The sequence below is a fragment of the Anguilla anguilla genome, chromosome 8, assembly GCF_013347855.1.
Source record: "Anguilla anguilla isolate fAngAng1 chromosome 8, fAngAng1.pri, whole genome shotgun sequence".
NCBI classification, from domain to species: Eukaryota; Metazoa; Chordata; class Actinopteri; order Anguilliformes; family Anguillidae; genus Anguilla; species Anguilla anguilla.
In genome coordinates this window covers 52,594,987-52,611,347 of record NC_049208.1, presented here as the reverse complement: position 1 = coordinate 52,611,347, position 16,361 = coordinate 52,594,987, and the positions used below count along the sequence as shown (strand labels likewise).

At 48.1% G+C, this 16,361-nt stretch overlaps 1 protein-coding gene across 6 annotated transcripts in view; it reads left to right on the top strand.

Moving 5' to 3' along the window:
- The first annotated feature begins 349 nt into the window (after positions 1–349).
- Positions 350–16,361, top strand: part of brd2a (bromodomain containing 2a) — a 19,234-nt gene continuing 3,222 nt past the window's right edge. For 2 of the 6 annotated variants that reach the window (XM_035428220.1, XM_035428219.1), the window contains exons 1-9: positions 351–3,159; positions 10,036–10,354; positions 10,857–10,994; positions 12,019–12,175; positions 12,636–12,820; positions 13,289–13,759; positions 14,173–14,301; positions 14,832–15,071; positions 15,871–16,139. In XM_035428220.1, the coding sequence (XP_035284111.1) occupies positions 3,128–3,159; positions 10,036–10,354; positions 10,857–10,994; positions 12,019–12,175; positions 12,636–12,820; positions 13,289–13,759; positions 14,173–14,301; positions 14,832–15,071; positions 15,871–16,139 (1,940 nt within the window). In that variant the 5' untranslated portion in view covers positions 351–3,127. Of the gene's footprint in view, positions 3,160–10,035; positions 10,355–10,856; positions 10,995–11,163; positions 11,254–12,018; positions 12,176–12,635; positions 12,821–13,288; positions 13,760–14,172; positions 14,302–14,831; positions 15,072–15,870; positions 16,140–16,361 lie in introns of those variants that run through there. The other 4 variants (XM_035428225.1, XM_035428222.1, XM_035428224.1 and 1 more) reach the window with 4 other exon arrangements.

The following is a 16,361-nucleotide window of genomic DNA, read 5'->3' as shown; positions in this document are numbered from 1 at the left end:
TGAATACGGCGTTTCACGTTTAACTGTTTTGCATATTAGTCTGCACACTGCCCTGTGAGAAACGACTTCTGTAAAGGCGGCTTAATTTATAAAATAAAAGAAGATGGTTACATAAAAGACAATACAATCAAGTTAAACCCGTAGTGCAAGTTCGTCACGAAAAAGATATTTAAACAGCACAATACGCAGAAAGTAACCAGAAGTTATTGGCCAACGTTGGTTTTATTAAAGGAATGATTGGCGAATTAAAATTCTAATCTATGAGAATTTGTCAGATGCATTAAAAGCCGTACGAAAAGACATACACACGTGCACAGGTAGCCTACATCAAACCGACTAGAAACCGAATGGGGAATTGGGGATGGGTAGCATGTGTTCCCGTTTCTAATGACCGCGCATGCGCAGACCGGTTCGTCGTCGTGATAGAAGCCATGCTGGCAGGAAGACTCGTTGCCCGAGGAGGAGATTCCATAAGGACTAGATTGTATTGCTTGCATTTTTGAGAAGACACTAGTCGCTGGAAAAATACAAGGGAATGATATTTCTGTAGGAGAAACGTCGAAGAATTGCTACATTTTGACGTCGGAAATACCACAAATCGATTTTTTGTAACCCCAGCAGAAAAAAATATCAGTCGCGTCACGTGGCGGTATAGCGCCCAATCCGTGCCTTGCTGACGTCTCTGGAAAAAATGTCCTTTGTTCTGAGTTTGTCCTGATTATCGATTTAAAAAACACGGTAGACGCTTACAAAAGTAATACGTGGTTATAAACAATCGTTTTTATTGTTTTTATAGGCGATGTTCGTTCTGGATATGACAAAGATTACTTTTGAGAAGACGTTTGGAATTTTGGCGCCGGTTTTCCTGTGCGGTGGCACAAAACTAAAACCGGTCATGTGACTCCCCCTCCCTCCCCCACTCCGACCATGAATGGAGGAAGAAAGAAGACGGACATGTTTGAGGGAAATTAGTTGTTGGGGGGGAAAAAAAAGAAACGTGGCTTGCGTGGAAAAGAAGAAGGAAGAAAAACCCGAGTTGTAATGGATTTCGTTAAGGACATTTTAAATCAACTGGAATTAATCTTGCTGAGATGCGCAGTTTTATTTTATTTTTTACAATTTTAAATCTAGGGACATACATGGTTAATCGAGTATTTTAAAATAAGTTTATATTTAAAAAAGTATTTTGTCTATCGTACATTGCTATTTGGCTTTTGCCTTTAATGGCTTAAACAGAGCGCAGAATTGGATGACATTGCTATCACTGTGTAACCTTGTCTGTGGGGGGATGGGTGATGTAACGTCGTGGGTTACTGTAGCTTGTGATTGTTTCACTGACTGGTTAATCAGAATAGCTTTAATTTAAAACTCATAACTTTAAAGTATTTCCTTTTAAGTTGCGACTTGGCTAGTTTGACGTTTTGAGGCAGTTTTAGTACGTTTCTTATAGTTATAAATTCTGAAACATTACCAGGTAGGCTATTGTAGGTATTTTTTAAACGTTATTTGTTCTATTTGTGAGAATTAAAAAAAAAAAAAAAGTTTTAACTGAATAATTCCGTTTCCTAGGTCGTATAAAAACCTGAATTTTCGCTTTCTTTGCCCAGTACTGCGGGTTGCTGTAGTCTCTGGGTAATGCGGCCTGTTTGGTTGAAACACGCACATTAAATTCTGTAGCCTAATGTCGATGTTCGTAATGTGTTAGTGCTGTAGTTGTATAAGTCTGTATGGAAAATCGGTGCTTCTTCCGGAATATTGTATTTTAACGAGACTTGATTTGTGTAGCTGGCCAATATTGAAGCAAGTCTGAAAACTGCTGTGTCATTCTAATGGTGGTCAGGCTTTTGTTAGGCGGTGCTGTTCCGGGCCCTGGTCGGAATTTTGTGTAAGCTTAAGTTATTCGTTTTTGTAAATAGAAAAATATTTAAGTCCTGGCATTTAATTTGAGCCATGTAATATCATTAGCCTGAATTATTTTAATAGTAGCTACATAGAAAACAGGGAATCCAAATAACCTAACAAGTCCATTATGCAGCTGCGGCCTTGCGCCATTAAGGCTGTATCGGGCGTTTGGGGAGGGTTAATTTGTTTCAGAGCAAGTTTTATCGTAAAGGTGTGCAAATTTAAACAACGTTTTTTATGGCGGTTTATAGTGTTGGCCAGTATTCATATTTTAGATTTTATTAGAACACAATCCCGGGTAGAAGTCGGATGACAAATAGAACAGTTGGGTGGTTTTAAATTCCGGACATTATAGCTGATCAGATATTTTGCAACCTAGTGTGGCGCAGTCCTACTTCTCTGCACTGTTGCGTGTTTCTAGGTTACTAGGAATGAGTCTCTTTTTAAATGACTAACTGGTGAAAATACTCTCGGCAGGCGAGCTCTTGTGAAGTTAGGACGTTATCGAACATTTAGCCATTTTGTGTTTGTAATTTGCTTCTGAAACTAGTGACGTGTGATGGCGTATGGCAAAATAAGACCGCTTTGCTAATGAGTCGTTTAAAATGGCGAAGGGCGAAAGAAATTGCAGAGATCCAAGACGAAACTACCGGGACCCCGGAATGCAGAAGACTGCCGTCTAGCGCGCGTGAGGTATTCGACCAGCCAATGACGTTCCTCCAACCCACACTCACTGCCCGCGCCTGAGAGCTAGTGGCCAATCGGATTGGCCTCTCTCACCACATTGACGTAATGTAGTAGGGGAAGAGAGTAAGTGGGCGTGCACAAATTTTTTTTTTGACGGGGTTGTTAGACGACCAGTCACAGTCGGGCAAAGGTGGGTTTATTTCTCGTAAGCCAATAAAAATGCGGGTTTTACTTGACGGACAGTCGTGGTGTGCCAATTGGTTAAAAAGAAAGGTTTGTTGGGTGGGGTTCAGTGAAGTGTGGCGAAACCTTTTTGATGGATGATATGCGTGGCCTATTGAAAGTCTGGGGGCGTGGAAATTTGTATGGTATTTTGTCCAATGACTGTAGTGTTAGGTTTATAAAATACCGGGCGGAGGCAGTGCGTCGCCATTTCGCTGAAACGGTGTACTAGAGGACGAGGGCGGAATTGGAGGAAAGGGAAGCTGAGACCGAAACCGGAGAGATCGCTCTTTAAACAGAATCCGGATCCATCCTGATGGAAACGGCCCTAAACCCGCCCATTGACAGGTACCAATCGGAACCATTGGTATTTTCCTTACTATCCAAACCTATATTGTTGACAGCGGAATCAAATTTCCCCTGGAATATATTACTAGTTTCCGATGCGTTCTAAGCAGTTTTCTAAACCAGTGGAATAAGCACATCTCAACGATACGAATCTTGTTTTGGAAATTTCAAGGGATAATCGATTTATTAACGAGCATGTCATTGAGTTTTTCGCTGTGGACGAGTTTAGCTTGCAGGCTCGCCGGAAAACTGAATGTTTTGAATCACCTGCATACTCGCTTGCCAGTGTCCTTACTGCACTGACGCCATTTTCCTGCAGACGGTTCACAAATTCATGGGATCTCGATTTAAGCTACTAGTTGCTGCAAGTTGGTATATTTGGGAAATGTTTTCTGGTGTAATACCCATGCCTTTTATTAGATATACAACCAGAGTAGCTCGCTAGCGGGTCCTAGCGGGTCGGCTACCGCTGCTTTTGCTAGCTTGTTGTTGTAAAGACCGGCTTGCTAGCTTGGCTAGCAAACGATGGCACTGGTTACATATTTGGATAACCTACGAATGTAATTCTGCAATTCAGTCTTGGTGAATGATGTTTTAATCATATTTGATTAAATGGATCATTTAATTTAGATGGCCAGATAAGATTTCGCAAGTGCAGATTAGTTTGCTTGCTAATAAGTTGACTGCTAGTCATACGACCCGGTGTCGGCTAAATACTTCCGTTGTTTTCCGATAGATATAGTAATATTTTGTAACTAGCCAGTTAGCATGGAAGTGTATCGAAGCGTGTCTGTGGACTTTGGTGTGTACATATAATACGGCAAGGGTGATGCTTGTTTCTCCGGAATGTGTTTTTCAATATTTTAAACGGTTAGCTAGCGAGCTGCCGTTGGCCGCACGCAGCCTCTCACGGCTGTGGTGTCCAGTGACACCAGTGGAATTGCTTTTGGTTTCACGCTCTGCGTGGGATTGGGGTAGGGTGTGACAGCAGTGGGGTGGGGGTGGTGGTGCAGATTTTGCAGCGTAGTCTTGAGTCGCAGGGCTTGATTGAGCGTAACACTACTGTTTCAAGGGGTTTTCGGTGCCGTACAGTGACCGTGGTGATGTAGCCCCGGTCCTGTAAGGCTGCTACACGTGGGGTGGGCTGGGCGCCGAGTCTCGGGCTTTGCCCCAGTGTCATGTTTACAAACATGGCCCAATTTTGTGATTCAGCTAAATATTTCTAATGCCGCAACACGGTCGACCAACTTAGTAGTTGTTTTTTTTTGGTGTATTAGCTGTATTTATTTTTAAATTTAATTGCTTTCACGTGATGTCGAAATGCTGTAGTATAATTTGGGCTACCGCGTTCGTTTGCTGTACTTCCGTCCTTCCGTTTCTTAGTGAATGATCAAAGTTCCTAACTGACTGTAATTTAGTGTTTTTGTCTGTCTTAATAGTGAAGTCTTGAGTGGTATATGTAAATGTTATAGTATGTTTGAATGCAGGGCTGTGGAGTGGTCCCATTTTAGAGGCATTTGCTCCTGAAAATGGATGTGCTAACTGGAGTAATAATGAATAAAATAATAAAATCGCCCCCGCTAATGGGGATGGTTTTTTAAATTATTTTTTTTAATGTGCTCCTTTGGTAAAAATGTTAGCACAGAGCCCTGCCGTGTTAACCATCCCTTGTAGTATCCAAGATGCTTTTAGTGTTCGGTTTGAATTTCTTGTCTGACCACCACGTATTTCGTTTAGATTGCGAGCTGGGGCACAGCATTGGGTCCTGGGTTTGTGGGGGCACGTGTTGGGATTGGGTTGATGGGGCTTGCCAGTTGAAAAGCACAGGTTCCTGCACTCCGATGATAATTAATGGAATTCTGCGACAATCGCAGTACAGGTTGGTCAAGCATAGATTCCCCCCCCCCCCCTTTGCCTTTTAAAAATGTTTTCCCTCAGAACTTGTTACTTAATATTTAACACCCCTGACTGCTTTTATTGGGCGTGGAGCCACAGTTACAGTATTTCCAAAAATAATCAGTTACAATCATTTATTTGAAAATGCTTGGTGACCAACGGTCCAGTTGAGAGGCTTTCTAATTAAGATTAATGTTGTATATTGTATCAATGTATATAAATTACATATTTATTTGTTATTGATGCTTTCTTTCCTTGTCCCTATTAGTGGGACCCTGTATATATATATTTCTATGTTGGAACCCTGTTCTGCCCCTAATTTGAATTAATGTAAATTATTTTCTTCACACAACACAATTTGCCTACACTCTGTCAACTGAGCTCATAACGTGTGTTTGTGCTTCCTGTAGATGTGGTACACTGAGGTCAGCGACACAGTGCACACATTTGTGGGTTTTTTTTTTATTTTCTTTTTTACAAGTGACTTTTTTTCCCTCATCAAAATAAAGGCTTATTAACCTGATATTGTTTGTATGTGTTTGTCAACTTGTATGATAAGCAGCATTGATGTCTCTAACCTAATTTGGTAAGTTTCACTGTAGTTCCCAACTGCTCCCCCCCCCCCCCCCCCCCCCCCCCCCAATATTGGAACAGCGGGGACTAATGTTGCGCACATACCCAAAATTCCAACGTAGTCTCAACAGTTTCGATCCGTGGTAAATGGGGAGAGTAAAAATCGGCTTTGTCAGAGAGGGCTGTTTCCTTGGTTACCAGGAACAGCATGCCTGATTTGACCTAGTTGGAATTTTGGGTGAGAATCCCCACGTCAGCGGAACGGGAGATGTGGATTATCGAAGGAATTGAGTTTTATACGATGCCCATGTGCCTTAAGTGACGTGGCATGCTTCAAAATGATATGGCAGTTTACTTCAGCCCTAAGTCATCGTGAGAAGCGCTGAAACTTCAGAAGACCTGTTTGCCAGTGAGATGGCCTGGTGTGCAAGTGCCCAAGACCACTGCTAAAGTTTGCTAGACGTTGCCCGTAGACGATATTCTCGTATTTCTGAACTACACCTCATCTCATGCTTGCCTTTGGTTGGACGGCTTTGGCTCAGTGTTCCCAAGCACCAGCAGGTAAGAGGTTGCAGGTTTAACAGGGTTCACGTTGAAGTTAATGTTGACATTCTCTAAGGTTACATTTCAAGGGTTCGAATACCCAGACAGTTTGGCGTTAACCTAGATTTGGAACTTTTTTTTTTTTTTAAGTGTCTCAGAAAGTCAGTTTGCCCAAGAGGGTGGATAAGATTGACCTATAGGAGGAGGGTGACCCTGTAATTAGTGATGTATTATTTTTTGGGGGGCTTTTAAAAATGTACACCGCACATGAAAGGAATAAAAAGTAAATAAAAAATAAAAAAAAAACCAGTGAGGTTGTCAAAGCTTTGGGGCTATCATGCTTATATGGAGCGGGGGGGGGTTCTCCTGGGGAAAAAAAAAATTGGAAATTGATGAGGGCGTGGGTTTGTATGAATCCGAATTTCAGATCAACACGGTTCAGGTGTTTTAGGAGTCTGCATCCTTGGTATTTCTTTAAAATGCCAGAAGCTTGTTTGGGGCTGGTGGATGGGGGGGCAGTGTTTCCCGCTACGATGGAAACCTGCTCAGGTTACGTTTTTCCTTTTTTAAGTTGACGTGTGGTAATTTGGGCCCCCTTCTCGAGTCTAGCCTGCGACCCCAACACCGCCCCCCCCCGGCTGCTGCTCCACCACTGTGGTCTCTTCTGATGTGTCAGCGCACCTAATTTCCATTTCCTCTTCTGTTACCGCCGGTTACCATTCCAGCCCCCCTGCCCTCCCCAACCCCTCATTCCACCCAATACAAATTCTCAGTACTCTTGTTTTGTTTTGCCTGGGTTGGGCTGTGGGCTACGTCATGGTAAAACTGACCTACGGTTACCAAACCCGGTGTCTGGGGGCGTGGGGCTGGGACTGTGCACCGGGGGGGGCGAAAAGGGCACGGTGTGCTGAAAAGGAGGTTGTGCTTGGCACTTGCCAGTTTTGGCGTTTTACCTTCCTTTGATTGGCACGCCCGTTTCACAGCGTTACCCTACGGTAACCTTTGTCTCCGGGGCTGGAAATGTCGGCGTTGGAGTCTCCCCTCTTGTTAAGCTGCCTGAAAACAAATCTCACGTTGTCCTGTTTCCTGTAAGTGTGGTAATCCCCCGACCGCCCCCCCCCCAATCCCCCTTGCCAGCAGTCAGCCCTTCCTTTTCCCTCTCCACTCCTTCGTTCCTCCCTCTCTCTCTCCCCCCCCCGTTCCTCCCTCTCTCCCTTAGCGTTCCTGCCTTTCCTGTGATGTAAAGAGTGCAAGCCCTGGAACCCTCTTGCATCACTGAGGGGAGTGACTGGGCATAAATACTTCCTCCCTGCGGGGGTCCTCACCAGCGATGCCACAGCAACGCCGAGCCCTGTCCTTCCCTTAAGGCCCGTCTTAATTGCATTTTTTTTTTTTTTACTGGAATGGAAAAAAAAAGCCCCCTTTTTTGTTTTAGTTTTGTGGGTACAGATGTGCACGGCCACAGAACGCGCTTTGCTGGATGTGCTCACCGTTAAGCGTTTGGGCCATTTTCTTGTGTATATACAATGCGGTGTGAGGATGATGAGCGATATGAGGCCTCTGAGTTTTATGTAGGTGCGTTTGACGGACAACTTGCAAAACTGCCATATTTCTCTGACCTTTGAACCCTGACCTGTTCTCCTACTTTCTGTTCCCGCCTGTGTTGTCGTTTCCTTTTTTTAGTGACTGGGAGAGTGGGGCTTCCTTAACTTAAAAAGGGGTGGAGCTATAGAATGTTAAGTCTCATGCTTTTCTGAGTCTGTCATGGTGGTTTTACTATGGGGGAGCACAGACACTTTGATTGGCCGAAGCAAATTGGTAATTGACAGCATTTATTATCGAACCCCGCTCCCCCTCCAAATATTGTATTGCCTTGTTTTGGCAGAATGTATTTTTGGGCGACATAGCTCAGGAGGTAAGAGCGGTTGTCGGGCAGTTGGAGGGTTGCCGGTTCAAACCCCCGCCCTGGGCGTGTCCCTGAGCAAGACACCTAGCCCCTAATTGCTCTGGTGAATGAGAGGCATCAATTTAAAGCGCTTTGGATAAAAGTTCTACCAGTCCATTTTTGGGCCTCTCTTGTCACTGCAGCGCCCTGCGCAAGTAACGTCAGATAACGGCTGCTTCGACCAGCGTTCAGCCTGGCGGCCTGTGAGCGTCCCACCCCACCTGTCGAAGTCGACCGCCATTTTATGTACCGCCCTGTGGGGCTGCCGGTCGCCAACCTCTACCCGTGAGCCCAGGCCTTGACCCCGAACGGAACGCGCTCCCTAAAAACGGCGGGGTGGCCGTGCTGGAGGAAGGCTCCCGAGCGCTCCTTCTGATTGGCCCAGAGCGCCGCCGGGCCGGCCGGTGACCTTGCCTTTGCATGGGGTTGCAGTGTTGGTGTGTTTTGGGTGTGTCCACGTTAGGAGGCGAGTTTGTGAAGCGCCAGGGAGCGCGCACGTGCAAGCCGCTCGCCGGCGGCCGCCGTCCGCCCGCCCATTATGGCGCTGGCCCCCGCCTGAGGGCCCGTTGTCAGCAACGGTTGCCATGGTTATGCCAATCCGGCAGCCAATAGGCAGTGCCCCCTTCGCTGGGTTGCTACGGGGATGGAAAGGAACCTGGCAATAATAATAAAAAAAATATAAGTGCCGGGGTTTTTCTTTCCGTTTTTACTCTCCCCCCTTTCCCTCTCCGGGGATGCTCTGTGATCGGCTCGTTGGGGCTGGACTCTGAGCGGCAGAGAAGCGCTCTCGTAGCCAGAGTTCTTAAATCCACAGGTGTTCAGACCTTCGCTCTCGTGGCGCTTTTTACGGTCGTGTTCCGTTAGACACCCCTGGCCTAACTGACACTGACACCCGAGACTCTACTCAAGGTCTCGATTGGAAGACTGCGATTCGTTAATTGAGTCAGGTGTCCTAGTGCTGGGCTAAAACAACAATGCTGTTCCCACACCAGCCCCTTTCAGGCTAGACCGAGCACGTTGGGTGTAGCTGTTTATTTTCAACAGCGCGCTTCAAATGTGATACAGATTATGGATCGGTCGGTGTTTCTATGGCTCTGCACATTCAAGTATGGTGGGGTTTGTTCCCCAAAACACACAGATTTTCTTTTACGTAAACGGTCACAAAAAACCTGGTTCTCTCCTGACGTGTGGGCTATCTTGAAGCTCGCTTGAAACGTGATCTTAAACGCCGCCAATTACCGTGACGTTTTGAACCTGATCACGGATCGAACGCAAATGTTTTTTTTCTTTTCTTTTTTTTCCTTCTTTTTTCCGTTGCCTTCCGTTGCTGTGGGAACCATCTCCACCGGCCCGCGTTGCCGATAAGGCGGCCTCGGCAGACTTTGCCCGCGGTGCCGTTTATCGCGTGGAGGATAGGTCATTGTTTCGCCGTCGCGTTTTGTCATTCAGAGTCAACACACACCGAGGTGCTTGGTAATAATGGTGCAAAATGTAGCCCACAGCTACCCAGAGCTCCAGGCTAAGCTGGTCTTATCGCTGTTTTTTTAAATTAAAAAAAATTTTTTTTTTTACAATTTCTCTGTAAATCCTGAATCCCGCGGATGCCGTGTTTTGAGTTTTTATGTCTTTATGAGGCTTGTGGTGTTGGCCCTGACTACAAAGGCCCAGGGCTTGTTTGCGAAACTCGCCGTGTCGTAACGAGGCGGCCCGCGCGGTCCGATTTCAGCAGGAGTGCAGGTGCGCCGCCTGCATCCACGTGTCCGATGGCGCACCCTCCCGAGAGGACTACATTACCCATAACCCCCGTTGGTCTCGGGCAGGTGCCTGCTGTGTCTGTGTTGTGCTGATTTTGTCCTGTGTGGGGGTGGATTATGTGGTGTGTAATGAGTGTTTTGAACCCCCCCTCCCCCCCCTTGCAGGCTGGTGTCGGCCGGCGGTGGCTCCTTGGGCGGGGACGTCGGGGCGCAGATGGCAGGGGGCGGCATGGAGCCCGTCATTTCGGGGCCCGGCAAGCGGATCCGCAAGCCGTCGCTGCTCTACGAGGGGTTCGAGGGCCCCGCGCTGCCGCACTCGCACCAGCCCGGGCCCCCGCAGCCCCCCGTGCGCGACCCCACCCGCCAGGGCCGGGCCACCAATCAGCTGCAGTTCCTCCAGAAGGCCCTGATGAAGTCGCTGTGGCGACACCACTTCGCCTGGCCCTTCCAGGAGCCCGTGGACGCCGGCAAGCTCAATTTGCCCGTGAGTTGAACCCCGAAGGCTCAAGGTTTTTTTAAAAAAATATTTATTTTATCCTTCTGCAGAAAAAACCCGAGCCCTTGGTGGAATTAAAAAAGACTTTAAAAGCGTCACATTTTAGTTGAGTAGTTGTCAAGAGACGCGTCCTTATAGCAGTGACGAAGGTCTTCTGACCGATGCGAGCTTGTTTGTTTTGTCTCCATGGTTACGATATTGCCCTGTTTGTTGGTGACATCACTCGGCTGGCTTCCTTCCTGCCTGAAAGCTGATGTCACCAATTGAAACGCAGAGATGCACTTGTGGCCTGATGTGTACTGGTCACAGACTGAACACATATATACACACACATACAGTTACACGATCAATAATTAAATTCATTATGGCTTATCTGTTTGTATATATGTATGTATGTGTGCATATATGTAAATTAAATGATAAATGTAGGTATATATGTACATATGATGCATATGTAATGGACAATATCCCCCCCCCCCCCCCCCGGCAGGACTATCACAAGATAATCAAACAGCCGATGGACATGGGCACCATAAAGAAGAGGCTGGAGAATAACTACTACCTCAGTGCTGGAGAGTGCATACAGGACTTTAACACCATGTTTACCAACTGCTACATCTACAACAAGGTACACACACACACACACACCGTGTTTACCAACTGCTACGTCTACAACAAGGTACACACACACACACACACACACACACACACCGTGTTTACCAACTGCTACATCTACAACAAGGTATACACACACACACCGTGTTTACCAACTGCTACATCTACAACAAGGTACACACACACACACACACACCATGTTTACCAACTGCTACATCTACAACAAGGTATACACACACACCGTGTTTACCAACTGCTACATCTACAACAAGGTATACACACACACACACACACACACGTTTACCAACTGCTACATCTACTACAAGGTGTGTATATATACACACACACACACACACACACACACACACACACACACTCATCGTGCTCACCAGCTGCTGCCTTTAGAATATGCATACACCATGCACACCAGCTGCTATGTCTACAACCAGGTACAGACATTGTCTCTCACAGACCGTGTTCACCAGCCGCTACATCTAGACAGGTATACATGCATACACGCTTGTTTCTGCTAACAAATGTTTTTTTCGTGGCTTTTTTATTTTAGTTACAGATTTCGTTCATGATAGTAACTTTGGTGACGTACACACACACACGCACACACGCTTGTGGTTGCCCCAGTCATTCAACAGAAAAGGACTTTATCGTACAACCGACAAAACAGTTGAAAGGGAAAACCTACGCACTGTGTTTTGATAAACGTAATTTTTTCATTTTTTTTTCTCTTGTGTGAGCTGGATTTTTTTTAGCGAGTGGATGAGTTTGTGTTTGAGTTTGAGTAGTTTTTCCTGCTCCTTGATAGTGTGCACGGACGGGAGATTACATTCGCTGGTGCCGTGGCAACCACATCCTAAATTGCCGCTCTCGTTCGCTGGCGCGACATGCCTCTAGGGGGCGCTGTGACAGTAAGCCTGACTCAGATGTTCCGCGTGCTGCCCGTTCCGGTCGCTAGCCGCGGTAGCACCAGGGTCCCACGTGTGTGCTAACGTGTGTGTGCCTGTGCTCCCGCGGTCCCGCAGCCCACAGACGACATCGTTCTGATGGCCCAGTCCCTGGAGAAGGCCTTCCTGCAGAAGGTTTCCCAGATGCCCCAGGAGGAGATCGAGCTGCCCCCGCCGGCGCTGCGGCCCAAGCTGGGGAAAGCGGGCAAGCTGGGCAAGGGCAGGAGGATGATCGGTAAGTTCTGGAGGATGTCGGTGTGCGTGTATGGGAGACACTATGTAGCAGGGATAATGAAGCTAGGATCAGATGGATGTGATGTCACTTTGCTCACAAACAAAAGGGGTACAGAGGAACTCCACCAATCAGGGAGTGGAGTTCCCCCCCCCCCCCCCCAACAGGATGTTGGTATACTTTTTTTTTCTCTAACAGGATGACAGTGTAGTTTTCCTCTTAAAAGGATTGTAGCGTAGTTCTTCTGAAACGGTGTTAATGTAGTTTTTCCTCTATGTAACAGGATGCTAATGTTGTTTTTTCCTTTATGTAACAGGATGTTAATATAGTTCTTACAGCAACAGGATGTTAGTGTAGTTCATCTATGAAAGGGTGTTGATGTAGTTTTCCTTTCTGTAGCAGGATGTGAGGCTGTGTGTAGGTAACCCCGCTTGCTCTCTCTCTCTCTCTCTATTGGCTACAGGTGGTATTACGACTGCTCACCAGGTCCCGGCTGTCTCCCAGTCCATGTACACTCCCCTGACCCCCGACACCCCCAACTCCCAGTTCTCCACCCCCCCGCAGACCTTGCTGGCAAAAACGTTGCCCCCCACCTCCCACAGCACCCCCACCCTGCTGGGGCTGCCCCCTACACAGCCAACCGCCAAGGTGAGCAACCACATATACCCACTGTACCCCCAAAAAACATCTGTAATGTAACATGCTGTATCTATGCCAGTCACAGCACAAACACCATCGGTGTCTGCAACAGTCGCATAACAACAGTCCCCTTACAAATATAATCTGCGTCTGTGTTTGTAGTATGACAGTTAAATCTAAGCATCTGTCAATATCATGCGCCAAACATAATCCGAATGTCGTACTAGGAACACAGTCTTTGTATCTGTACTAGTCTCTTTTTGTCTGCATACTAGTCATCTTCTGGCTGGGTTTAATTTGTTGATGTATAATTTCCATACAACTCTGTCTTTCCCTCCCTACCTCTCCCACCTTCCCCATCCCTCCCTCCCTCTTCTTGCCTCCTTCCCTCTCTCTCTCCCTGCCTACCTCTCCCGCCCTTCCCTCTCCTTCCTTCCCTCCATCCACCCCCCCACCCCCCCCCCCCCCCCCGTGCAGAAAAAAGGGGTGAAGCGGAAAGCGGACACCACCACCCCAGGCACGGTGGGGCTGGTCCCGGTGGGGGTGGGGGACCTGGGCCTGGGCGGGGGCCGCTCCCCGCTCCCCTCCGCGGACTCCAAGCCGCCGGGGCTGTCTCTGGGCTTCGGCGCGGGGCGGGGCGCGGGCGGGCCCGGCGGCGGGGGGGGGAAGGTAGGGGCGGCGGCTGCGGCGGCGGCCCGGCGGCGGGAGAGCGGGCGGCCCATCAAGCCGCCGCGGAAGGACCTGCCGGACTCGCTGCAGCACCAGCCGTCGCGGCGCGGCAAGCTGAGCGCCCAGCTGCGCTACTGCGCCGCCGTGCTCAAGGACCTGCTGTCCAAGAAGCACGCCGCCTACGCCTGGCCCTTCTACAAGCCCGTGGACGCCTCCTCCCTCGGCCTGCACGACTACCACGACATCATCAAGAACCCCATGGACCTCAGCACCATCAAGGTAGGGCCCTGGCCCCTGAGGCCCCGCCCCTCAAACGTAGCCCCACCCCCAGATTAAATTATTATTATTTTTTTTAATGGTTTAAATTTTACAAGGAAGCCTGGGATATTTATAGTGCCAATTAATTTCACCAAATCCACCCCAGACATTGCGTGGTTTTATTAGAAAAGACAAGGACGAAAATTAAGTTAAATGAACTTTGAACGAATAAACAAATACATGAATGAATGGCCTGTACTCATCATTGTATATTATAGTCCCGCCCCCAATGCTCTGGTCACGCCCCCACCCACAACCCTGCCGATCTCCACAACATAAATATCAGCTGATCTGCAAGAGAGAGAGAGAGAAAATGGGGTTTTGCGTGTAGAGTGAATGTGATTGGCTCACTGCGGCTCTGGCCCCTCCCCCAGAGGAAGATGGACAGTCGGGAGTACAAGAACGCGCAGCAGTTTGCCGCGGACGTCAGGCTCATGTACTCCAACTGCTACAAGTACAACCCCCCCGACCACGACGTAGTGGGCATGGCACGCAAGCTGCAGGTACAGAGCGGGTGTGTGTGTGTGTGTGTGTGCGTGTGTGTGTGCGTGCGTGTGCGTGTGCGCGTTCTGTGAATATGTGTGTGCCTGTGTGCATTCTGCAGATTTCTGCAAATGACTAGTAAATTTCACAGATTAAAATGAACGGCAGTCTTGTTTTAAAACACAAAGATAATTAAGCAAGATGGTTTACAAATTAGTTTACTGTGTGTGTGTGTGTAAACCAATTTGCAGTATCTGAGTCCTTGCTGTTAATGTTTACGCTTAGTTTTACTGGTAAGGCAAAGGTGCTTGATTCCAACAGTACAGTAATTAGAATAGAAATGTTGAAATGTACGTTCTCTCCCAGAAACTAAAAGTAAACATTAAAACGAAATGGGCACGGATCTCAAAATAGAAACTGAATAATGTAACTAACAGAAATTGAAAGAAACTAAACTGATTCGGAAATTAAATTTAAAAAAGATTTGGAAAAAAATTATGTAAAAATGACAAGACGACCCCAACACCCTCGCATCTTTGACTCTCTCCAGGATGTTTTCGAGTTCAGTTTCGCCAAGATGCCGGACGAGCCCCCGGAGGAGGAGCCGATGCCCGGCTCCCTGGGGGGCGGGCTGGACGCGATGCGCTCTTCCTCGTCCTCTTCCTCCTCCTCCTCCTCGTCGGAGAGCGAGCTGAGCAGCGAGAGCGAGAGTGAGAGCAGCCCCAGCTCAGACAGCGAGGAGGAGCGCGCACACCGCCTCGCTGAGCTGCAGGAACAGGTGTGTACACAGGTATACCATGCGCTGAGACCTCTGCACCGCTCCTCCCAGCACTAAACACTGCTGTACCACACTGCAGCTACGCTGAACACTGCTGTACCGCACTGCAGCTACGCTGAACACTGCTGTACCACACTGCAGCTATGCTAAAACACTGCTCTACCACACTGCAGCTACGCTAAACACTGCTGTACCACACTGCAGCTGTGCTAAAACACTGCTCTACCACACTGCAGCTGTGCTAAAACACTGCTCTACCACACTGCAGCTATACTAAAACACTGCTGTACCACACTGCAGCTACGCTGAACACTGCTGTACCACACTGCAGCTACGCTAAAACACTGCTGTACCACACTGCAGCTACGCTGAACACTGCTGTACCACACTGCAGCTGTGCTAAAACACTGCTGTACCACACTGCAGCTGTGCTAAAACACTGCTGTACCACACTGCAGCTGTGCTAAAACACTGCTGTACCACACTGCAGCTATGCTAAAACACTGCTGTACCGCACTGCAGCTACGCTGAACACTGCTGTACCACACTGCAGCTGTGCTAAAACACTGCTGTACCACACTGCAGCTGTGCTAAAACACTGCTGTGCCGCACTGCAGCTATGCTAAAACACTGCAGCTACACCTACAAATTCTGCTACACCAAAACACTACTGCTATGCCAAAAACAGCCGTACCATTCTGTCTGTAGGCTATGTATCCACTATACCTCTGCTGTATTACACACAAGTACCAGAGTGATTGGAAATGACCCCGCCCCTTCCTCCTTGTTCACCCCCCCCCCCACCCCCCAGCTGAGAGCCGTGCACGAGCAGCTGGCCGCCCTCTCTCAGGCCCCCATCATCAAACCCAAGAGGAAGAGGGAGAAGAAGGAGAAGAGGAAGAAGAAGAAGCCGGAGAAGCACCGCGGCGGGCGAGCCGCGGTCGTGGCGCCCGTGCCGGAGGAAGTGGTGGAGCGGCCGCCCAAGGTGCCCAAAATCCCCAAGACCCCCAAGGCCGGCCGAAAGGCGCCCACCCACGCCCCGGGCAAGAAGGGTCCGGGCAAGAAGAATGCCAAGAGCAAGTGAGTTCTCCTGCGTGTCTCTCTCCCCATCTCTCTCTATCTCTCTTCCTCCCACCATCTCACTCTCTCTTTGCTTATGTGGGAGGCGTCCAAGCCCAATTCAAAAGCTACAAAATATGGGTTGGATGCAAAAAGAGGCAAAGCATGAATTCAAAAGCTTTATTTTTTAAATGGCAGACTCGGAATTTTAAGTAATTTTAAGTAGTTCGAACCGACGACCTT